The following is a 24582-nucleotide window of genomic DNA, read 5'->3' on the forward strand; positions in this document are numbered from 1 at the left end:
TTAGTATGAAATATTACATAACCCTTAAAATTATTTTAAAATAGTAACAATAGGGGCACCTGGGTGGCTCAGTGGGTTAAAGCCTCCGCTTTTGGCTCAGGTCATGATCCCAGGGTCCTGGGATCGAGCCCCACATCGGGCTTTCTGCTCTGCAGGGAGCCTGCTTTCTCCTCTCTCTCTGCCTGCCTCTCTGCCTACTTGTGATCTCTGTCAGATAAATAAAGAAAAAATCTTAAAAAAAATAATAAAAAAATAAAATAGTAACAATATGAAACATGCTCACATATATTTGTATTCTTATCACAATAATTAGAATAAATTAGAAATAAAGTTCTAATTTTGTCTTTTTTGTTTTGTTATCTGCCTTTTAATGGAAGCAGAAAAAAGCAAATAGAAATATCCCTTTCATATATCTTGGAATAAAATTCTAATTGTATTGTACATAACTATACAAATATGTGTGAGCATTTCTCAATATTGTGACTTGTTTTAAAATATTTTTTTAAAGGCTTGCATACCTTGCATCTTGCAGAAATGCGCTATGCTGAAGCAAACAGCCCAGGTGGGGAGGAGGCAAGGGGTAGTAGTATTTTTGGTTCTTGGCCCTAATGCTCCACTCTTCTTCTCCCAGGGCATCAGCAGCTTGTTTAGCTCACTGAAGGTCGTTCGGCTGCTTCGTCTGGGGCGAGTGGCCCGTAAGCTGGACCACTACATTGAGTATGGAGCTGCCGTGCTGGTCTTGCTGGTGTGTGTGTTTGGGCTAGCTGCTCATTGGATGGCCTGCATTTGGTACAGCATCGGGGACTACGAGATCTTTGATGAAGACACCAAGACCATTCGCAACAACAGCTGGCTCTACCAACTGGCGATGGACATTGGCACCCCTTACCAGTTTAATGGGTCTGGCTCAGGGAAGTGGGAAGGTGGTCCCAGCAAGAATTCTGTCTATATCTCCTCATTGTATTTCACTATGACCAGCCTTACCAGCGTGGGCTTTGGCAACATTGCCCCATCCACAGACATCGAGAAGATCTTTGCAGTGGCCATCATGATGATTGGCTGTAAGTATGACAGTTGCTGGGGCTGGGTGGGGGATGGGCAGGAGGCATACTGTTTGGAGGTCTGTTCCATTGGCTGGAAATAGGGTAATAACTCCAGTGCTAGCAGGATCAGGATCAAGATCAATGTAATAACTTAAAACAAGAAAGGCTTTTTTAAAAAAAGATGAATTTATGGTTTCCCTGATAAAGCATTGCTGCAAGGTGTTTACTGCAAAGAAATTTAGAAAATACAAAAGAGCATGAAGTGTAAAATGGAGACCAACTATAATTCTGCCTATCAGAGATAACTATTATTACCTTGGGCCTCTCCCTTACAGATTACTTTCCACATAGACACAGGTTTTTATAAAGTTAGAATAAGATCATGTTATTTATACAACTTGGTAACCTACTTGCACATAGAAAGTGAACGGTGAGTCTTTCTGTGTCAAATTGAACATAGCTCTAGACCTCCACAGCCCCATGTGGTACCAGAAAAAGCATGTATGAAAAAAATGTGAGCTATCTCATGAATTATCTTTTATACTGATTACATGATGAAAAAACAATATTTTTATAAAGTGGGTTAAGTAAGATATTATAATTAATTTCATGTTTCTTTTTTATTTTTTATATGTGGCTCCTAGGAATATTTTTATTGCATTTTTTATTTTTCATGCATTTTAAGAAAAATTTAATTTAATTTTTTGGTGTGTGTTCCAAAATTCATTGTTTATACACCACACCCAGTGCTCCATGTAATATGTGCCCTCCTTAATAGCCACCACCAGGCTCACCCAACCCCCCACCCTCCTCCTCTCCAAAACCCTCAGTTCGTTTCTCAGAGTCCACAGTCTTTCATGGTTTGTCTCCCCCATTTTTGATGTCTACTTGATGATTAAGAAATTTCCCAAATCCAAAAAACAATCCCCCGCTCCCAAAACCCACACAGGATAAAAAGGCTCCTGTTCAGGTCAGAAGTAATGGGTTATTGAATTGACTCGAGTGGACTGAAAAACAAAAACAACCTTAGTTCTTTTTTTTTTTTTAAAGATTTTATTTATTTATTTGACAGAAATCACAAGTAGATGGAGAGGCATGCAGAGAGAGAGAGAGGGAACAACCTTAGTTCTTGAGGAAGGTGCTTAAATCTGTCACTTTCCCATGGACCGTTGTGTAGCTGTTGCTAATGGTGGGTCTGGGAACAGCCTTGGCCTAGAAACCATTGAGAAATCTTCACTGGAGGGAATCCTTGGGAGAAGTGGGCCTTACTGTGCTGAGTAAAGTATATGCATTTGAATGGCCCAGACTCACTTTGAACCTGCCAAGTGCACCCTGTTGGTACTTCAACAACAAATGGCAGCATGGGCGAGGACAGTTCTCCCATGAAGCCTCAAGTGTGGACAGGAGTCTGGTCACACATAATGAAGCTGGGCTCTGGTTACAGCAACCAGAGACTGTTCTGTTCTTTGTGCTCCCTCAGAGTAGAGTTGATAGCAATTGTTAAATTAACCAGGGAATTCCAAGATCAGGAAACCTAAGGTGTCAGTTTGCCTTACTTTGTCCAACCTCCCAGGGATCCAGCACCCCCTCTGCAAATGGGTTTTATGACCCCCCAGTTGTCCCACTGGCTGCTTGCCTCCTCCTTTTCTGTAACCAGCTCATCGTGTCTGATATGGGTCTTCATGTGAGCCCTCTCTGCAAGGCACAGAGCTCGGGTCTGAGTAGTCACTGCATGTGTCTAGGTGTAATTGATTTGTGGGAAGTGTGTGCTGATGGAGCTTGGGATTTACTTCTTTTAAAAGGGTCTTAATAGAGATGATTGCCTGTCCATGGGAAGCAGCGTTAAGTATCTGTGGGTGGCTAATTGCTTTAGCTTAATTAGAACCTGAGGTGCTTTCTCATGTAGAAGGATTTAAGACCTTCGCTCTTCTAGGACAATTTCAGCCTTAACAGCACTAGTTTTCTAGGTACTGCTTACAGCATTTTTGTGAGCCATGGGGCATGAGATAAGCAGCCATATGTGCTGTGCTCTGAGCCCAATTTCTGTCTCTAAGAAGGGGAGAGGAGACATTTTGTTAATCTAAATACTTCATTAAATGCATTGCAGGAAACTTGCTGCAAGTGGTCATTTAGGAAGCGGGCCCCATGTCATGGGGTCTTCAAGGCTTTCAGATATGAGGTAAATTATTTGCAACTTTTTACTTGGAAGAAAAGAAGAAAAAGAATAGTTTTAGGTGGCAAATAATAAAGATAAGTGCAGGTGGCTGGGTGGCTCAGTCGGTTGAGTGTCTAACTCTTGATTTAGGCTCAAGTCATGACTGCAGGGTCGTGGGATCGAGTCCCATGTCAGTGGGGTCTGCTTGTCCTTCTCCCCCTGCCTCATCCCCACTCATGCGTGCAAGTGCACATGCGCTCACTCTCGCTCTCAAATAAATAAATACAATCTTAAAAAAAAAAAGTTTGTTTTTCCAAAACCATTATTCTATGGAGAGCATGACTTACTGGGTATAATCTTCCAGGAAAACCTCAAATTATTATTATCACCTTTTTTATCTACCTTCTCAGATCTTTATGATATTTCCATTTCCTTTTTAAAAAGTGCAATAGTACACAGGCAGTCACCTCTGCATTATGCAACCAAGTGTGACGTTTAGGTAGGCAAGCCTGCTGCACTGTAACGCCATTTCCCAAACACTCATTATGTGCCAGGTGCTGTGACGAGTGCTCCATACATGGATTCTGCTGCTCCGAATCACTCTGTGCTTAGAGATTATTATCACCGGCTTATAAGGAAATGGACCCAGTAAAGGTAACTTCCTTCCCAAGAACATAGGGCTGGTAAGCAGGAGAGACAGGCTTTGGACCCAGGCTCCTCTGAATTAGAAGCCAGGTCTTTCTGTGGAGCCCACCTGCGTTCATATGGTCTGAGAACACAGACGGCCAGCCTGAGGCCCTGACTCAACACCACCCTGAAAATTCTCTCTGTCCATTTTCATAAGTCAAGAGTTCCTGCAGTAGAAAGTTTTGTATGCTTGTTGTTGTTGTTGTTTTAATTTAAGAACAAGATTAGGATACAGGCTCAGGGCACCAGGTGCCTTGGAAATCAGCTATTTTTCATCAATCTGTCACTTACAGTTACAGCTGTTCCACTTTCCATGTGACATGTCTGACAAATGGTTGTGCTAACAACAAAGTTATTGCACTCCGTGTAATGTGGTGGCAATTATCCTCATAAACACACATTCTAAGCAACCTTTGTTCGGGACAACTGCTGTTGTCATACTGGGCTTATGGAGCGCTCTGCTATCCTGCATTGCCTGTGTGTACACATGCACACAGATGTACCCTTACTGTGTGCTCATGGGTGGGGTGGGGGGCTGATGCCAGAACTGGGGTCTAGGGGAGTGGTGGGGCATGAACCACAGCCTGCCTTTGTGCCAAGGGGTCATGCTTCTCCCTAGCCAGTCACCCTAGCAGTCAGGCCCCAGGAGTCCTCAAGGAGTACAGAGAAAACAAAGGCTAAGTGGGCTTTTTGAAGTAATGGTATTTTGTGAATTTTTCTTCTTGGCATTGAGGTTTACATGTGTTGATAATAGTATTTCTTTTGGGGCAGCTGGGTGGCTCAGCCATTAAGTGTCTGCCTTCAGCTCAGGTCATGATCTAAGGGTCCTGGGATCAAGCCCCACATCGGGCTCCCTGCTTGGCGGGAAGCCTGCTTCTCCTTCTCCCACTCCCCCTGCTTGTGTTCCTGCTCTTGCTATCTCTCTCTGTCAAACAAATAAATAAAACATTTTTTAAAAATAGTATTTCTTAGAAATTGAAGAAGACACAAAAAGATGGAAGACCATTCCATGTTCTTGGATCGGAAGAATAAACATTGTTAAAATGTCTATACTGCCTAGAGCAATCTATACTTTTAATGCCATTCCGATCAAAATTCCACCGGTATTTTTCAAAGAGCTGGAGCAAATAATCCTAAAATTTGTATGGAATCAGAAGGACCCTAAATTGCTAAGGAAATGTTGAAAAACAAAAATAAAACTGGTGGCATCACGTTACCTGATTTCAAGCTTTACTGCAAAGCTGTGATCACCACGACAGCATGGTACTGGCATAAAAACAGACACATAGACCAGTGGAACAGAGTAGAGAGCCCATATATGGACCCTCAACTCTATGGTCAAATAATCTTTGACAAAACAGGAAAAAATATACAGTGGAGAAAAGACAGTCTCTTCAATAAATGGTGCTGGGAAAATATATGTAGAAGAATGAAACTTGACCATTCTCTTACACCATACACAAAGATAAACTCAAAATGGATAAAAGACCTCAACATGAGACAGGAATCCATCAGAATCCTAGAGGAGAACATAGGTAGTAACCTCTTCAATATCCACCACAGCAACTTCTTTCAAGATATGTCTCCAAAGGCAAAGGAAACAAAAGCGAAAATGAACTTTAGGGACTTGATCAAGATCAAAAGCTTCTAGAGCTTCCCTATGACCCTGCCATCGCACTACTGGGTATTTACCCCAAAGATACAGATGTAGTGAAAAGAAGGGCCATCTGTACCCCAGTGTTTATAGCAGCAATGGCCACAGTCGCCAAACTGTGGAAAGAACCAAGATGCCCTTCAACGGATGAATGCATAAGGAAGATGTGGTCCATATACACTATGGAGTATTATGCCTCCATCAGAAAGGATGAATACCCAACTTTTGTAGCAACATGGACAGTACTGGAAGAGATTATGCTGAGTGAAATAAGTCACAGAGAAAGTTGCAGAGAAAGTTGCAGAGAAAGTCAATTATCATATGAATTCACTTATTTGTGGAGCATAACAAATAACATGGAGGACAAGGGGAGTTGGAGAGGAGAAGGGAGTTGAGGCAAATTGTAAGGGGAGGTGAACCATGAGAGACTATGGACTCTGAAAAACAATCTAAGGGTTTTGAAGGGGCGGGGGGTGGGAGGTTGGGGAATCCAGGTGGTGGGTATTGGAGAAGGCATGGATTGCATGGAGCACTGGGTGTGGTGCAAAAATAATGAATACTGTATGCTGAAAAAATTAAAAAAAAAAAAAAAGAAATAAATAAAAGTTTATTGCCCCCCCCCCCAAAAAAGAAAGAAAAAAAAAGATCAAAAGCTTCTGCACAGCAAAGGAAACAGTCAACAAAACAAAGAGGCAACCCACAGAATAGGAGAAGATATTTGCAAATGACTGTACAGACAAAAGGTTGATATCCAGGATCTATAAAGAACTCCTCAAACTCAACCCACACAAAACAGATAATCATATCAAAAAATGTGCAGAAGATATGAACAGACTCTTCTCCAATGGACATGCAAATGGCTATCTGACACATGAAAAAATGTTCATCATCACTAGCCATCAGGGAGATTCAAATTAAAACCACATTGAGATACCACCTTACACCAGTTAGAATGGCCAAAATTAGCAAGACAGGAAACAACGTGTGTTGGAGAGAATGTGGAGAGAGGGGAACCCTCTTACAGTGTTGGTGGGAATGCAAGTTGGTGCAACCACTTTGAACAGTGTGGAGATTCCTCAAGAAATTAAAAATAGAGCTTCCCTATGACCCTGCAATTGCACTACTGGGTATTTAGCCCAAAGATACAGATGTAGTGAAAAGAAGGGCCATCTGTACCCCAATGTTTATAGCAGCAATGGCCACGGTCACCAAACTGTGGAAAGAACCAAGATGCCCTCCAATGGACGAATGGATAAGGAAGATGTGGTGCATATACACTATGGAGTATTATGCCTCCATGAGAAAGCGTGGATACCCAACTTTTGTAGCAACATGGACAGGACTGGAAGAGATTATGCTGAGTGAAATCAGTCAAGCAGTGAGAGTCAATTATCATACGGTTTCACTTATTTGTGGAGCATAACAAATACCATGGAGGACATGGGGAGATGGAGAGGAGAAGGGAGTTGAGGCAGATTGGAAGGGGAGGTGAATCATGAGAGACTATGGACTCTGAAAAACAATCTGAGGGTTCTGAAGGGGCTGGGGGTGGGAGGTTGGGGGAACCAGGTTGGGGGTATTAGGGAGGGCATGTATTGCATGGAGCACTGGGTGTGGTGAAAAACAATGAATATTGTTATGCTGAAAAGAAATTTTAAAAAATAGTATTTCTTGACTATTCTACAGCAGTGTATTAAATAATATAGATTATCCAGATATCTTCTGTAGATTCCCATCTCTGCTCTCTGGCACCAAATATCTCCTTATAATTTGGCTAGTTCCCCAGAGAATACAGGAACACTATTTGCAAGCTTGTCCACCTTTCTCAGTTCTGGTAAAAAGTTGCAGGAGCACCTGGGAGGCTCAGTCCATGAAGCATCTGACTCTTGGTTTCAGCTCTAGTCAGGATCTCAGGGTTCTGAGATTGAGCCCCACATCAGGTCCCGACTTGGGGTGATAAGATGGAGCCCTGTGTCTGGCTCTATGCTCAGTGGGAAGTCAGCTTGAGATTCTCTCTCTCCTCCCCCTCCTCTTTCTCTCTTTCAAATAGATAAAATCTTTTTAAAAAAAAAAAAGTTGCAATAGGAAGAGGCTCAATCTATTGGCTAAAATGAGTTTTTATGATTTGCTGTGGATATAGGTGACTATGATGTCCCATTTCTAGTCTGGCATCTTGACCCAGACTGGGGCGAGCCAACCCCCACCCTGATCTCCCTGCTGAATGCCTGCCCAGCAGACCCCCAGCTGTGTGCCAAGGACACATGCGCTGTAGGTGGCACTCTCAGGGAGTCTGATGGAGGCAGTGGGAGGAACAGAGACAGGTCCCATCACCCAGCAGCTGGTGACTGAGGCCTGCGGATAGAGCTGCCACTGTGGGCCAGACCTTGCCCAGGCCTCTGAGGGATCCCTCAAAGGAGGAAGGATTGTCCGTAGGAAAGAGTCTCTTTATCTGGAATGTCTCAGACTAGGGACATGACCCTGTCTTGGGGAGCTCTCCAGAGAGAATTTGATGGTGAAAAGACATTTTCACCATTTTCCTAATATGGGCTTTTGCACTTTTCTGATTCTTTCCTCATAATGTCATTGCTGTCATCCTGTCATTATAATTAAGCCACATTCGTTTCCTTTCCCCGATAATGGCAGGGGGCCTAGACATTGTACTTCTACCCCACACACTCTCCACCCCTCTACCTTCCTTTCTCCCCCCCCACCCCCCGCCCCGAACATCAGTCTCCTACCTCAGCACTGCACACCTGTTTCTTTGGATCATTTCTCCCTTGCCAATTCCCCCCACCTCAGCTCCTCAAAACCACAGCAGAATGTCAGTGCTGAAGGGACCCTGGAACTCTCCATTTGCCCCACAGTAGCCCTCCTTCTATTTCTTCTGCTGAGCCAGCTCTCCTCCTGGTCACTGTTTGAGTCAAGCTCCCCCTGAGCCCAGGAGATACCAGAGAGTAACTGGGCTCACGTCTGGTGGCTTCTGTATATCACCTTCTCTCCTGAGGAAGGGACACTGGTGACCTGCACACCGGGACATTTGACCCCACTGCCTCACCCACATGCAGTAGGCTAGTAGGCTTTGTGGCTTCCTTTCAGCAGAAACTGTTATTTGCAAGCAAATAGGGACTTTCCCTGCCTCCTTTGTGATCTTTCTCAAACATTTCTTGTTTCTTTCCATTTCACCTTTGTTGAATATACTTTTTTGCATTCTATACCAATATTGTGGTTTTTCAAAAATGAGATGGCACACATCTCCCAGGAGGCTGTAAATATACTCTTGGGAGACTTCAAACACATAGTAGACTCTCAATAAATATTTATGGTTTTGTTGATTCTGAGCAGTCGAGGAGACTCCAGAGTTTTGGAAGTAGTCTTTAGTCCCATTGGCAAAGCTTTATAAGTTAGGATATGGGTTCTGCTGCTGGACAGAGACAGAGAGTAATAGTAGCATCAACAAGGGATATGTTTCCTACAAGGTTAGGGGTGGTCTGGTGGCTCAGCTGTCATCGGAGACCCAGGTGACTCTGGTGTCTTCAGCACGTGACTTCCATATCAGGATCCCATATTGCTGTTCCAGCTTCAGCCCTATTTTTGTTTTCTGGAAAGTAGAAAGAACGGGAAGGGAACGACTAGGAAGTTGTACCATATTATCTGTTTCATATCTCATTGGCTGGAACTTGATAAGCTGGCCACACCTAGCTGCAAAGGAGGTTGGGAAATGTAGTCTTTATTCTAGGTAGTCATGGGCTCAGGTGGCCTCAGCTTTCCTCCATTTCCTCGCCTCCCTTCTGTTGATACCAGCAAACATTATAGACATCCTCTGTTGGAGCTTCATCCCTGAACTGCTGGTTGAAAGACTTTGGTTCAAGTCGTGGGTCAGCTCTGTGCTTTGGGTTATACCCTTGAATTCCTGCAGGTTAGGGGTAAGAGGCTCTCCTTACATCTCACTTAGTCTTGTGAGAATTAAATGAGATCATGATGTAGCATAGCTCTTTGAAAGAGTTGAAAATTTTACATTCACATGTTGTGATTTTGCTGTTGTTAGTCACAGTGATTATTTCTTGTTCTTCTCAGTGAATTTTTTCCTTTCCTGTTCTTAGGGGAAAAAAAAAATCCTTCCTTCTCAGGAGCTGTTTAGTTTTGTCTTTGGTTTATGTTTATGTAGGAAATAGGGCACTGTCCAGAATGCTATGGGAGAAGGAGCCAGTCTTTTCTCATTTTTTTCTTAAGAGGTTTTTTCTTAGCTGGTAAATCTGGTTATTTTTTTCCTCTAGAAACTGATTAAAAAAAAAATCTGCTTGCTACTGTGCAGTTCACATGGGTATCCCCATCCCTGACACAACCTCCAGCTAGTTTCTGTCTTCTCCATCTCTGTCTGCCCCCCACCTCCAGAAAACTCTCTCTGGATTCTCCCTCCCGATTTGCAACCCATAGCTGTCTTCACACTCCCTAAGGCTAGTGGACTCTGCTTGGGGTTTATTCACTTGCACTTAGACTTCACACTGCTCTTTAAATATTCTTGTGACTTCCTAGTTATTGTTCTTGTCTTGTGTATATTTTGTTACTTCCTCTGAAACTCTCGGCTTCTGGAAGGCAGGGCCAGTGTGTCTCCCTTGCCTTCCTCTTTTCCTTTGTGCCTGGGTGTGTGCTTTGACTATGGGAAAGAACATGAGCTTTGGAGCTGGGCCGTTCTGGTTTTCAGACCCACCTCTACTCTTGATTAGTGCTTTCTCCTTTGGGAGGTTACTCAGCTGACAAGGGAGGCCCTACGTCCTGTGGGGCCAAGTTTGGAGATGGGAAAATGAAATGCCCTGTCTCTAGCAAAGTACTTCTCACATGAGTTGTTCAAACAGTGGTAGTTCTCTGCCTGGCGCCTGCCTTGGTCCCTCTCTTCCTATACATCTCTTGGGCTCACTGAGCAGTGATATTTCTCAACCATTTATTGGTCCTTCAGGTGTGCTCCACTTTGAGAGAATTGGAACTTGCCTAGAGGATCAGGTGCATTGCACTGTTTAAGTGCAGGTCACCAAAATACATGTATATGGATGTAAGTTTCTTTTGCTATAAAGCTTCTTAAAAAAAAAAAAAAATTGTCCTGACTTAAGAAGAAATTAGAGGAGCCTCTTTTAAAAAAGAGAGAATGATTTTGTGTGGTTGGAAGGCCTCCTAGGCATCATTGCCCATACCAGACTGGCAGGATCTTCACTGTACAGGAAATAGTATCATGAGCAGTGAAAGTGCCCTCTGGAGGAGGAGAGAAGGGGCTAGAAACACTGGTGCACTGAGCACCCAAAGTGAGCCTGGTTTCATGCTGGGAGCTGTCTCTTCCCCAGTAACTTCAAACAAGGCTTTATTATCCTTGTTTTGCAGCTGAGAATACTTAGGTTCAGAGACATGAAGTAACGAGATCACAGGTTAAGAGGAGGCTGAACTGAGTTTTGAACCCAGTTTTATCTAACAGCAAAGTTTCACTTTGTTTTGTTGGTTCTGTTGCTGATTATTTTGGAATATGGGAGCAGAAAATGTTCTCTTTGGTGTGTGTGGTGTTGGGAGGCAGGGAAAAGAGCTGGGGAGGCAGGGGGCTGTGGAAAGATTGCAGAGAGGAGGTGCTGTCCTTGGAATCCTTCTCTGTTATTTTGAATTTTAATTATAGTGACACCATATCCGATTACGTGTGTTGTGGGAAGATATTACCCTTGTTCATAGCTGGATTACTGTACTGAGGAGAAGAATTTACAGCAAAAGTCTTAGATGCTAGGGAGCTCTTCCAGGGGGAAACCAACTGGATGAAGGGTATTGTTTCAGACCTTAGAGATGCCCACGTCATTTGCGAAATTTCTTCCTTTTTGAAAATACGATTTTCTTCCAAGTGAAAATGATCATGTGGAGCTGTTGCTATAATTCTTTTTTTTTTTTTTTTTTTTTTTTAAGAGAAGGAGAGAGAGAGGGAGAAGGAGAGAGAGAATCCCAAGCAGGCTCCCCACTCAGCCTGGAGCTTGACATGGGGCTCAATCCCACAACCCTGAGATCATGACCTGAGCCTAAATCAAGAGTCAGATGTTTAACCGACTGAGCCACCCAGGCACTCCTGTTATCAAGTCTTTTGCTTCTGTTTTGCTTTTGTGTCTCTCTTACCTTTGCAACCTTCCTGTTCCATGGGATCGATCTTCCCCATATTTAATTTTTTTTTATTAAAGATTTTTATTTATTTATTTGACAGAGATCACAAGTAGAGAGGCAGGCAGAGAGAGAGGGGAAGCAGGCTCCCCGCCGAGCAGAGAGCCCGATGCGGGGCTTGATCCCAGGACGCTGAGATCATGACCTGAGCTGAAGGAAGAGGCTTAACCCACTGAGCCACCCAGGCGCCCCATTCCCCATATTTTAGATAAGGAAGTTGTGGAGTCACTTGCTGTAGGTCTAACAGCTAGTTAGAAGCAGAGCTGAGCTCCAGCCCAGATCAGTGCCCTCTGCTCAGTGTTTTCCCTTCTTTCATATCAGCATGCCAGCTGCTGGTATCCTAGCCACAGGTCTTGGTTCTGGCAGCAGGGCCCTTGATGGGACATCCTCAAAGCTTGATGAGAAGAAGTGAAGGTGGGGAAAGAATGGGTAAGGCTTCCATTTTGCTCGAAGCAAAGGAACTTGATTCATCAAGCTTCACACCTCTTTGTTGCTTGTCTTTACTGGGGCTCTCAGCCTCTGGGCTTATGACTCCAGACGGATAGAGGGAAATCACACAGAGGAGAACATCATTTTCCAGAGGAGGAAAGCCCACCAGGGAACTATGAGAAAACAAATGTCAGAGTCACCTGTCAATTCCCTGGAACCCCAGTCAATCGGCAGTTTAGTGGATGTTCATGTAACAAACTATTTTCAAGCATCTGCCATGTGCCAGACACTGTGTAAGTCCTATTGATGGAGCAGGGGGTAAGCCTGCTACACACTGTGCTCTCATGTTGCTTGTGGTCTGCTGGGGGAGCTGGGACTTGTTGTGGAGTGAGGTGAGCTCTGCTAAGGGAAGGGTAGCTTGTTACGGGAATAGTGGCAGAGGCCTTTCACCCAGCCGGGGTCAAGGAGGATAACAAGGCAGTCACACCCCATTTATCTGCGCGGAGCCCTGGGAAGACATCATCCATTCCTGAGTTTGCTTATAATCTTGTTTGGAAAATACAAAGTAGGAAAGACTTTCCAGCAGAAAAGACCATGGGAAGCTGGAAAGTAGTGCAGTAGTCCCCCATCCCCACCCCCTCCACCTCGCTGTCTGTGGAAGACACGTTCCAAGACCCCCAATAGATGCCTTCGACTGCAGATGGTACCAAACCCTATGTGTACTAGTTTTGCCCGTGCAAACCTATGCTAAAACTTCATTTCTAAATTAGGCGCAGTAAAGATTGACAACAACTAATAATAAAATAGAACCACTGGGCTGTCTGGGTGGCTCAGTCAGTTAAGCAGCTGCCTTTGGTTCAGGTCATGATCCCAGGGCCCCGGGATGGAGTCTGGCGTCAGGCTCCCTGCTCAATGGGGAGTCTGCTTCTTCCTCTCTTTCTCCCCCAGATTGTGCTCTCTCTTTCTCTCTTCCTTGTTCTCTTTCCTCAAATAAACATATAAAATCTCTTAAAATTTTTTTTAAAAAATAGAACAATTATATCAATATCTTGTACTAAAAGTTAAGTGAAGATGGTCTCTCTCTCTTTCAAAATATCTTACTGTGCTGTGCTCACATCACAATTTCTTGTGATGACAGGAGGTGGTAAAATGCCCGTGTCATGAAATGAGGTGAGGGGAATGATGTGACCTAGTGTTAGGCTACTGTTAATCTTCTGACAACAGAGAAAGGATCCTCAGCTTCCAGGCTGTGACTGACCATGGGTCACTGGAACCACGGGTCAGGAGGGGTGGGATTATGCCCACAGTCCATGTTTGGGGAATAGCAATCCAGCCAGTTTCTGTGTCCAAACTTCTGGAAGGACAGTGATCTTTTTTGTAAAGTGGAGATGAGTGTCATTAAAGAAGAGAAATTTTACTGGCCAGGGAATAAGGGGTAGGATCTGCAGGGCTTACAGAGATGCTAGGTAAAAACTGTACTAACAGTGAGCTACCCAACATGCACTGTGTATAGAACCTTTCACACATGCACTTCTTGGGCTTTCCTGGCACTCTACGTCATAGGTGTTTTTATCCTAGATTTACAGGTAAGGAGGCTGGAGCATAGAGCAGTCAGTTATATTCCCCTGGCTCAACCTCTTAGGACTGGTGGGGTCAGAATTCAAACCCAGATCTCTGGCCCCCAAGTTCATTGTCCCTCCACCATCTGTGCTACCTTCCCAGTCACTGGCAGCGGTAAGAAGGGCCACTGGATGAGCAGAAGGCTACCAAGAAAACAGCCAGCATCCCTTCCTGCCAAACACTCATCCAAGAGGGGCTGAGTGCCTGCTCTGTGCCTCCTAGCCCATCAGCATCTCCGTCTCCCTCCTGCAGTGGGCTTGTGCTTAGGGACCACCTCCAGCCAGCCGTTACGTGCCAAAAGCCTGGGATGGCGACAAATTGCAGTGAGGCTAATTGACCGCATTTCTTGAACACCCAGATCTCAATCTTTCACTCTACCCATTAGAAAAATCATTGCCATACAGACTTTATTGTTTTACTTGGAGGACATCCTCTGTGATTTCTGGATTAAATGGCAGCTGGTTAAGCTAAACATGCCACAGCCATGATTCTGGCCAGCTTGTTCCCATCCAAGCCTGTCCTCTTTTCCTGGCCAGCCCCTTTTTCAATCAACACTCCTCAGAAAGGAGACTAACTCCAAAATGAGGCTGGTTTATGAGGCCGTCTCCATGGCTGACGAAACCAGTTAAGCTGCACGTGCAACTGACATTGGATCAGGAGGATGGTTTTTAATTTCTAAAGTTATCATATTGTAGACTGTCCATGGGAGCAGGAGAGATAAGTGTGGGCACGAATCCTGGCTCCATTACTTAATAGTCGCGTGAACAAGCTACTTAATTCCCAAGGCTGTGTCTTCATCTGTAGCATACCAATGCAGTGACATCCACGAAAGTGAGAATTCTCCCCTTTCAGAGCCCTCCATTCTGCCTCGTGCCAAGCCCGGGGCCCCAGATGGCCTGTCGGTTGATGTTGATGCCATTCTTACAGCACACTTGGTCTGCGCTATTGGTTCAGCAGCTTGGCAGGGGACTTGGGTGGGCACTGGCTGGGGAGTAGAGGCTGGAGGAGGTGTGCAAAGGTGGTGACAGAATAGGGCCAGCACAGTGCTCTGCCTACAGAAGAGCTCGATAGGGTTTGCTGGTGGAACTAAATATCAAGAAGACAATTTGCTAGTGAGGCTGCCACAGATGAGATGCTGTCGGGACCAGCTCTGCCAGTTGTTAGCAGTGACTTTGTAAGACTCAGAAATGTTTCCATTTTCACTTTTCCCCATTGTGGTCCTCGATGTGTATGAGAGCGAGAATAATTTTAGCTCTCATCAGCGAGAGGTCTGGCTCTGAATCATAGCTACATGGTGATAAAAACCCACTGTTGCCACAAGAAAGCTTGGCAGAGAGAGGGGTCTTGGTGCAAAGAGCAAAATGACAGAGCTAAAAAAGAAAATCAAATAGATGAGAAATCACCTGTGAGTTCTGCAGAGCTGCAGGTTACTTGTAGGGCTAACCCTGTTCAGAAGGGTCCCTTTGTTCCTCCCTGGGCATGAGAAGAGGAGTTGGGCTGGTCTGGAGCGGGGGTGATGGCAAAGCCAGAGCCAGGGGAGAACTCTGTCTTCCTGATCATAACCCCAGATCTGAGGGCCAGGTCTCCCTCTTAGCGCTTCCTGGGTTAGGTAGAGGGAAGCAGAATGCACCCCTTGGAATAACAAGAGTAAAATCTGAAGGGTTCTTACAAAGCAGGGCGTTAACAGGCATCTTAACAGCTCTGCAGAGACAGTACACAGTGGGGGGGACTGCCTGTCCCTTTAGCCTTGCCAAGCAGCAAGCAGGAAGGTGGGGGAAGTGGCAGAAGCCACAGGTTCTCTCCTGATTGTCATTTTGATTCAATCCCTCCTGGGAACTCGGGTGTTTAATTACACTGAGCTGTGCTCCCATGCCTGCACTGGAGGCCTTGGCTGCCATCCAGTGCCTTGAGTGGAAGGATTTCTTAGCAAGAACCTTTCTCGATGTCCAGTGGAACATGGGATTTGGACTTGCCATCTTTGCTTCTTTCTCTCCCTCCCTCCCACAAATATTCATTAAACCTCTACTGTGTGCCAGCCACTTAGATATGGAATATGGACTGTTGAATAATCAGCCATTCTTTGTCTGTGATAATTAACTAGATCTCCAATTATGTTATTGGCTCTCATAGAATTTTGAAGTTGGGAAGGACCTCAAGATGTCATCAAGGTCCCCTACTTGTTAGATCTTGACTCCCTTCTCCTGAGGTTTGAACAGCCCATGGAATAAGACCATTCTATTTCCAGATAAGTTCAAGGGTGAGAATTTCCTTTTTATATAAAACTAAAATTCCCTCCCTATGGATTCCATCCTCTTTTCTTGCCTTTTTACTCCTGGGACTTCATGGGACAAATCTAGCTTTTCTGTTGCACAATGATGCTTCAAGTATTTGAAAACCATTATTTCTGCCTAGAGGCTTTACCTCTCCAAGATTAATAAAAAACAGCTTCATTCATGTGGTGTGAGAATTTTTTGGTGGTGATCTCTTTTCTCTCTCCTTTGTCCTTGTGTCTCTCACAAGGGACCCAGGACTAAACTCGGTTTTCTTTCTGTGGTTTGGTCAGAGCAATCTCAAGCAGACTTTGCACTGAGCATGGTGCCTGACACAGGGCTTGATCTCACCACCCTGAGTAGGACTCTTGCTTTCCTCACTTTGAAATCACATTTATAGATTAGAAGAGCATCAGAATGAGAAGGGTCTTAGAGATCACCTGTCCTAACAGCATCCTTGTGAAGGTAACAGATGAGATCTGGAGGTAAGTGGCTCAGCTAGTTCATGGCAGAGCAAGAAAAAGATTTAAGTCTCCCCAAACCCTAGTCCTTTAAGGTTTGAGTACTTTCCATCACTCCTCACCACATCTCTACATCTCTCTGGATTGCTCTTAATTCAAATTTGTATTTTTGACTACTACATCATACTGTTGATTAAAATTCACTGGCCCCGGCTAGTCTTAAGTTATTTCATAGATTCCACTATGAACGATGTTTCTACCATCTTCTTTTCCAGTCGGCGTTTTGGATCCAAGTCTGTGATTCGACATTTCTCCAGATCTGTTTCCCCCATTTCCCTTGGCTGCACCAATCTGGGAATATGGTCATGGAACAAATCACAGTAGTAGGAAGAGAACAATGACTCCTTTTTCTGTTGCTTTAAAGCAAGACCATTAGAACCTAACTTATGGTTTAAGGGGTATTCATGATCTCATGTTGACTCAAGAGTAGCCATTGATGCTCTCTTCTTCTACCTAGCTCTCTTCTTTGTGGTGAAGGGAGTCATTGGAGATGGTTATGAAATCCCCTTTCTTTCCCTGTGCAGCCCTATCACTTACCATTGTGAACCCCGCCCTGCTGGGCTATGGACCTTTTTCTCTATCAAAGTGCTGATGTTACTCCTGTGTGACCCAGAATGACACACAGAAGCTCTGTCCTCTATTCCAGTGTGGGCGAAATGCCTTTCTCCTACCAGTGCTAAACCCTGGCATCTGGACAGAACAGGATCACATCGTGCTTCCAGTTACAGAACACTTTGATCTGACTCTTGAGTTTGGACTAGAAGACACCATGTTCTGCTGTACTCTCCCTTTCCTGCTCTCACAGCGTCTCACCTATCCCAGCGCTCATAGACAGAGCTCATTCTTGGTAAGCATCTTTACATGGAGAAACCATAGTTCTGCCATTGTTTGCTTTTGCAGTTGGCTCTTTGGACTCAACTCCATGACTGCCGGTAGGGTGAGTCTTAACCCAATGGCTAGAACTTGGCCCTGGGGGGACTGTTGTTCTCTAGGTACTTAGAGGTCTTATCTGGGAAGCAGCCTTTTGTTTCCTGCACCACTCTCCTCTGAACTGCTCATGGGGCCTCGTATATAAGTAAGTTGCAACTTTTTGCCCCCATATGCATGGATGTAGCTTCAGCCAAGTAACAGTTTTAGATTTATTTTTTATGATATTTTTGATTGTCAGATATTCTGTTGGTTGCCTTTTCATTCTTTAGATTTTGTTTATTTATTTACTTATTTATTTATAGTGAGTGGGAGGAGGGGCAGAGAGAGAGGAAGAGAGAATCTCAAGCAGACTTTGCACTGAGCATGGTGCCTGACACAGGGCTTGATCTCACCACCCTGAGATCATGACCTGAGCCAAAATCAAGAGTTGGGTGCTTCACTGCGGGCACTCTGTCTTTTCATTTTCTTGATGGTGTACTTTGCACAAAGTTTTTAATTTTAATGAAGTCCCAGTTACCTGGGTTTTTTTGTTGTGGCTTGTGTTTTTGCTGTGTTAAAGGATGGCACTCTTTAATCTGCCTCCCTTGCCAAAAGTTATCCATGAATTCGATCAACACATTTTCCATCTGAGGTGTTCTGGCTCCTTTCATCATTTGTTCATGGTACATTGTATGAAAGCAATATATGTTCTAGAATCCCTCCCTTTCTCCCACTACTTCAGAACCTTTCAGGGGAGGGATCAGAGTGAATACGAGGAAGGCATGGAATTAAGAGCAAGGTATGTAGCTTATAAATCCATAGATTTATTATAGACAGGAAATACTAGTTTGTGAATTTCACTGGGTTTGTCTTCTTTGTGGTGAAGGGAGTCATTGGAGATGGTTATGAAAATCTCTTAATTTTTTAAGAGCTGGAGCCAAGACCATCGTTGTGGGGAGTGACAATCAGCACTGTTCTCCAGTGGGTGTTCCTAGGTGTTACCTGAGTCTGGGAGGAGGCATGTGGTGTTGAACAGTGGTGCCTGACCTGGCAGCATCTTGTCATCAGGTCCCTGGCTCCATGACCTCCATGATGCTCTGGCATCCCAAAATGGCTGCTCCTCATCCCGTATTAAACCACTGACCTGCTTTTCACAATCAGCTCAGCCCTAGAGACCAGGCTCTTTCTAATTCCCAGGCTCTGAAACTGAGCACGAGGCGTGGGGCATGGAGAACTCTCACATGAGGTCACATGCTGACCTTTCCACCACGAGCCCAGCTGAAAATAGCACCCTGACTCTGTCTTTGGGAGTTCAGACCAAACTGTGCATTTGTCACCCACATTGCCCCTTTCAACCAGCTGCTCCCCTGAGACCCTGAAACCAGCTGAGAGAAGGGAGTGTACAAAAGTGTGAGCAAAAGTGTGCAGGTGAGGTCTGACTGGAGGGAAGGAAGAGCTTACATCGGAGCAGGCACATTTGAATTAGGGAGAACGAAAATATTAATTCTAGTTCCCTCCATGGCTATGATGCCTTACAGCAAACGGAGTGTATTGTGCACATTATGCCCCTTAATCCTCATAGTAACACAGCTGAGGAAGTGAGGCGCGGAGTGGCTGACTGGTTTTCCTGACGTGGCACAGCCACTGAGTGGAAGAGCCAGGCTCACACCTAAGTCTTCTGGGGTGTTCCCTTGGCACCCCACAGCTGCCCCTTTGAGAACCCCACAGAGAACAAGGCGAGGCTGAGCCAGTTCCACCTTGTTCTTTGTTCACTGCGATGAAAGACATGAGTCTCACACAGAGCTCTCTTGCTCACCACAGTCTATGTGGACACTTTATTATTAGTGAAAGTCTCAGTTCTGTGGACTCAGGGCCGCCTGTCAGGAACTGAAGGCTGACTGAGTGTGGGAAGGAGCCAGTGTTCAGCTTTGGGGAGGCATCTGCGTCGGCCATTCAGACCCTGGTCAGTCTCAGGGAGCAGCCGGTCTCAGGACTCCCTGTATATAGAAACACATCGGTTCCAGGATGTCTTGCTTGGTTTGCTTTGCTTCCTTCCTTCCTTTCAGAGAGAAAGAGAGGGAGAGAGGGAGTCTTAAGCAGGCTTGAACTCACAACCCTGAGATCACAACCTGAGCTGAAATCAAGATTCTGACGCTTCACTGACTGAGCCACCCAGGCGTCTCAGGTGTCTTGCTTTTCTGTGTTTGGATTAGTCGGGATAATGTCAGTGTTGCCGGCCATATTAAGAGCTAAGATTTATTGAACACTTATCATGGGCCAGGTCCTCTTAAACTCCTATGGATTCATTTAATCATCACAGAACTATGAGATGGGACTATTACCATCATTCCCCTTGTACAGATATGAAAACAGAGGCACTGAAAATCAGCCTCAAGTCAGCTAGGAAGTGGAAGAGCTGGGAGTCACAGATTCCAACCACAGATGTTCCCCTAATTCAGTGTGTGTTGAAGACCTACCTTATGGGCAGACCTCTGGGGCCCAGGCCACTTACAGGGCGTGGCTCTCTTCCTGCTCTGCCGATTCTTCACCCCTGCTTCTGCCTTTCTTAAGGGCTGAAGGTGTGGGGAGTTGTGAGGGAGGGCCTGGTGGGGTAGCCCCTCGCATGAAAATAGGCCGTAGAGGTGTTATCCTATTCACCTTGCCTTCCCTTAGCTACTAACTGCCTCTGTGACTTCGAGACGTTCTCAAAGCCAGGGTTTACCTTCTGAGCGTGTTTCCTCATCTGCAAAACAGAGATGATGATGTCTACTTGGCAGGGTGGCTGAGAGGACATAGTGTCTGTGAAATCCCTGACACAGCCTGGCGCGTAGTAATTTCCAAATAAATCAGCACTGGGGTTCTTAATCATGATGACTCTTTCCCCTTCTCCTTCTCTTTCCTATCCCCACCCCAGACAGATGTGGCTATTGCCCAGTGAGCGCTGTCTGCAGGTTCTCTGACCCCATCCCCTCTTTCCAAATTGGTTCAGAGGCCCGTGAAATGGGAGAAAGTGACCCACTCTCACCAGTCCAGTTCCAGAACCTTCTCCTCTTACTATGAAATGGCAGGCATTGATCTCTTTTTCAAACTCTTGGTCTTTGGGTTAAATTAAATAATAGTGCACCAATGAAAATTTCTCCACACCTTCTACTGAGTGTGTCAGCCCTCCCTCCCCAGCTACAAGCATCTGGAGACTGGAGACAGTAGCCCTGGAGGGTGGGGTAGGGAACAGGGAGGCCTGGGGAGAGGAAAGAGGCTCTTCTGCATTGTATGCGAGCTTCTGTGATGTCACCTTCTTGCTAGGCTCACTCAGCAGCTGCTTTCCCCTTTAATCAGACTGCTTGCAAAGCTGTTATCTCATTATTTAAATATCCTCTAGTCAAATGTTCCCACATTCATAATTTAATGACCTTAATTATGCATATTAGCTGCCTGCTGACATTCCAAGGTTCCTGGGAAGCCAGGAGTTGTGCTTGGAAGTGCTGTTCCCTGGTCAGGTACAGAAAGAGATCAGAGAACAAGAGAACTGCTAACAGGCTGACTGCCACTCACTGTCCACAGAGGAGGTGGGGTGTCTTGGCTCAGCTGTGCTCCCTCTTTGGGGTTGGGATGAGCAGAGAGCAAACATTTAGAGGAGCCAGTTTGGTCTCTGTCCCCATGGAGCAGTTTTGCATTTCTGTGCCTCTGTGTTTCTCCCCCTGGAGAGAGGAAAAAAGTAACCCTCTTTATCCCTCCTGGCTCCCTTCCTGAGAGCCGGTGCCTTGGGCGTATTTGGGATTTGCTGTGTAACTTTGGGCCAGATCTTTCAGACCAACTTCAGTGAAAACATTAACGGTTGACTTGAGGTCGTTATTTTAGTATAGAAGGTGAACAGGGTTTCATCTCTTAGTTATGGCATTCCATTTTTTCCTAAACTTATATTTAATGCCTACTGTGTGCAAGGCACATCAATGGTATTGCCAGGTAGCAAATTGAACTTTCTTTGTTCTGAGCCTGCATATCGATAAAAATTGTTGCTCTTTGCTGATGGACTGAAATACCTACTGTGTCCACCATCCATGCACAGAGTGGGGGCTGGCGGCGGTATTTCTGAACAAGCCAAGTAAAGCCAAGTTTTCAGCCTAGCTGGGCTTCCAGAGGCTTGACATCCAGCAGCCCTTCTGAATCTTCCCAGAGAGGTCACTGATTTACTGTCTGTGGTTGGCAAGCATATTTTATTCATTCATTTGAGAAATAATTGAGCAGCTAGACACTGAGAATAAATAAAACAATAAAAACATTGCAAGGAGGAGACAGCAGGGAAACAGACGGTTTTAATGTTCCATGATGGTTGGTGAGGCTGGAGTTCGAAAAGAAGACATGGGCAGAGGTTTCTTAATCCAGTCTGTGGGGTCAAGGAGAGATGGATATTTGCTGTGCCCTGAAGGCTTGTTACAGTTAGCCTTGTGAGAAGAATTTTGGGGGCAGGGTGGGGAGATGGGAGAGCATGGAGACAGTCCAGAGAACACGGTGCATTTGGAGAGAATGAAATGAGTTCACACGGCTGGACCTTAGGGGGAGAGAGAGCCACGAACTAGCAAGCATCGGGGCTCCAGCAGAAAGTAGGGGATAACCTTGTGGGATCACAGGTGGTAAGAGCTTGCATTTTTGCCAGAGAGCAGGAGGATCTATCCAGAGATTTTCAGCAGGGACTTTTCCCATTAGAGAATGGATTGGAGGGGAAGCCTAGAAACAGAAACAACAAATAGGAAATGTTGGTATTATTTTAGTGGAGAAATAATGATGGTTTGAGCTAAGGCAGTGGTAGTGAGGGGGTTCCAGAAATATTAAGAAAGTTGACGGGCAGCTCTTGGCAATGTCCCTGCCTAGGCTTGGGGACAGAGTGTGCCACTACACAGCTTCTTCACCATGGGCTTCCTTCCCAGCCAGGCAGGTAGATAGATGTGGCATTTTAACAATGCCCAAAAGCACCACTTTGAGCCATATGGAGGGTCTGTGGGCGGCTGGGCAGAGCCAGTAGGGAACAGACGGGCTGGCCGGCAGCGATGATAAATGAGCACGTCTCCTGGAGCCAAGACTTCCCTCCAAGCTTCCCTCCCACAACTGCTGTGCGCAAGGGCCTGGGGGCACCCAGTGGCAGAGATGCCATGGTCGGCAGCAGAATAGCATCTTTGTTTCTTAGAACTCTTTTTCCTGCAGTGTCCTTTGCTTGAGCTCCTCTGGGGCACAAACAAAGAATTGCTCCATCTTTATGGGGTGATTTTACTAAAGGAACAATTGGTCAGCTCACCCTCCAGCCGAGCCCCACGCGTACATGTCTGCTCTGCCCTGCCGACGTGGGGCCCAGCTGCTCCTGGCTGGGGGCGTTGCCGGTGGGGGTGAGTGCCCTCTTCCAACCCTCCCTCCTCTCACTGCTTCATTCGCTCCTCGTTGGTGTTTCCCCAGAGTCTGTTCATCACAGTCTTGCCAGACAGACCATTGCCCCTCACCCCACCTGTCTGGGCCATCCACGTGTGCATCCTGGAAGGTGCTGGACATCCTTAGGGAGGCCAGCCCTTGGTGCTGCTGAGATAGACTGGCGTGTGGAAGGCAGAAGCCTCCCCACTGTCCTCCAGAGGCCTGAGGTTCTGAGGTCCAAGTGTTCTGATGTTTGTTCCTCTAAAATCACTACCCATGTTTTTCTCCTTTGGGGCCACCGGACTTCGCTGCGCATGATCCAGGCTGATCCCGCATGTGTGTCCTGTCCCCCCCTTGTCTCCTTGCCCACTTCCTCCCCCCAACGCAGGGCTCCCCTCCTCCAACTTTGTGGGAATAACTACGCTCTTCCCTGCTCCCATTCCCAAGTACTGCCTTCCTTCCGTTCTGGCTCCTTCCTTGTCTTCTCCACTGCTGTCCCTTATTCTCCTCTTCCTAGACCCAAGTCCAGGACTTGGATTCTGCGCTGCAGAAATGTTTCCCAGCAGCTTCACGGGCTTTGGAAGGACACTGCTGCCCTCCTCGCAGCCAGGCTTCGGGCTCTGCCACTTTGCACAGAGTTGCTGGGCCTGCTGTTGCTGGCGCCAAGCTCCAAACCGTGGGGCTTGAAGCCTCCCCTTGGGGAAGCCTCTCCCAGCAGCCTTTATGTCCTTGGCTCTGACACAAGCCTGCCAGCAGGGCCCCTTCCCTCTTGACAGCTGGGAAAGAACCTGCTTCTGGGGAGAGGCCCCTCCCCTCCCAGTCTCCTTTGTGGAACACAGGGGCTGATGTGTTGCATTTTTTCCTGAAACTCTTCCTTGTCCTTGCCCACCTTATCCCACTCCTAATCCTAATGCCCCCAGTTGGGAGCGTCCTTGGAGTCCCTAGAAATAAAAGTAGGTCTGCTTTGAAATTGTTTCTCCTCATGTGAGGAGAAGGGGATGGTGGGGTGGGCTTTGAGTGTTGGCCTTCTTCTGAAATTCAGTAGCCATGGTGAATGCTCTCCCAGCACCCCAAGGCCAGGGAACCCCCAGAGGGAAGGGCTACGTCCGTGTATTTATTCGGGCTTTGACTGTGTCTCTTGGGCTGCTGGGATTCGGCTGCTGTGAGCCAGACAGGAGCAGTGGCGTTTTTGGTCTGACAGGCAACTCACAGGTAGTGGAAGCAGCAGCTCCCGGGGACCTGCTGTGGGTCCTTGGCTCCAGCCGCCCCGAACATTCCTCTCTTTCCCTTCCTCTTTGTTTATTCTTGGCAGGTCCTTGTTGGTTTTTGTTTGGGGGTTGGTTCTACACCAAAGCATCGGAAGTCAAATGAGTGCCCTCTGTCCTTGGAGTAGGGGGAGGGAAACCTGGCTCCTGGAGGACTGGCACATCTGCTCTGAGCAGCCCCCCAGCCTCACTGGTGCCATCAGCAGATCAGCAGGGGCGGTAAGGGAAGCCGGAGTCATCGCCCTGTGGTGGGCTCTTCTTACTCTTTTTACTTTTATTATAGGGTCATTTTATCTTTACCTGGCAACATTGGTTCTAAGCCTCTAAGTATTCCTTGAGTTTTGAAGTTGACACAGACAACTGTCTGTGCGGACTGTGCTTTTTTCATTTCTTTGCTGATGATACATGCTGGAGTCCTGTGTTTGAGGCACTGGGGATCCTAGAGATGAATCATT

The 24582-nt window shown here is 46.0% G+C and overlaps 1 protein-coding gene across 3 annotated transcripts in view; it reads left to right on the plus strand.

Moving 5' to 3' along the window:
* The window catches only part of KCNH1 (potassium voltage-gated channel subfamily H member 1), a 382012-nt gene that overhangs the window by 159140 nt on the left and 198290 nt on the right, over positions 1–24582 (plus strand). For all 3 annotated transcript variants that reach the window (XM_059146887.1, XM_059146889.1, XM_059146888.1), the window contains one exon: positions 632–1061. In XM_059146887.1, the coding sequence (XP_059002870.1) occupies positions 632–1061 (430 nt within the window). The remainder of the gene's footprint in view (positions 1–631; positions 1062–24582) is intronic.

The sequence above is a fragment of the Mustela lutreola genome, chromosome 14 (assembly GCF_030435805.1).
Source record: "Mustela lutreola isolate mMusLut2 chromosome 14, mMusLut2.pri, whole genome shotgun sequence".
Taxonomy (NCBI): domain Eukaryota; kingdom Metazoa; phylum Chordata; class Mammalia; order Carnivora; family Mustelidae; genus Mustela; species Mustela lutreola.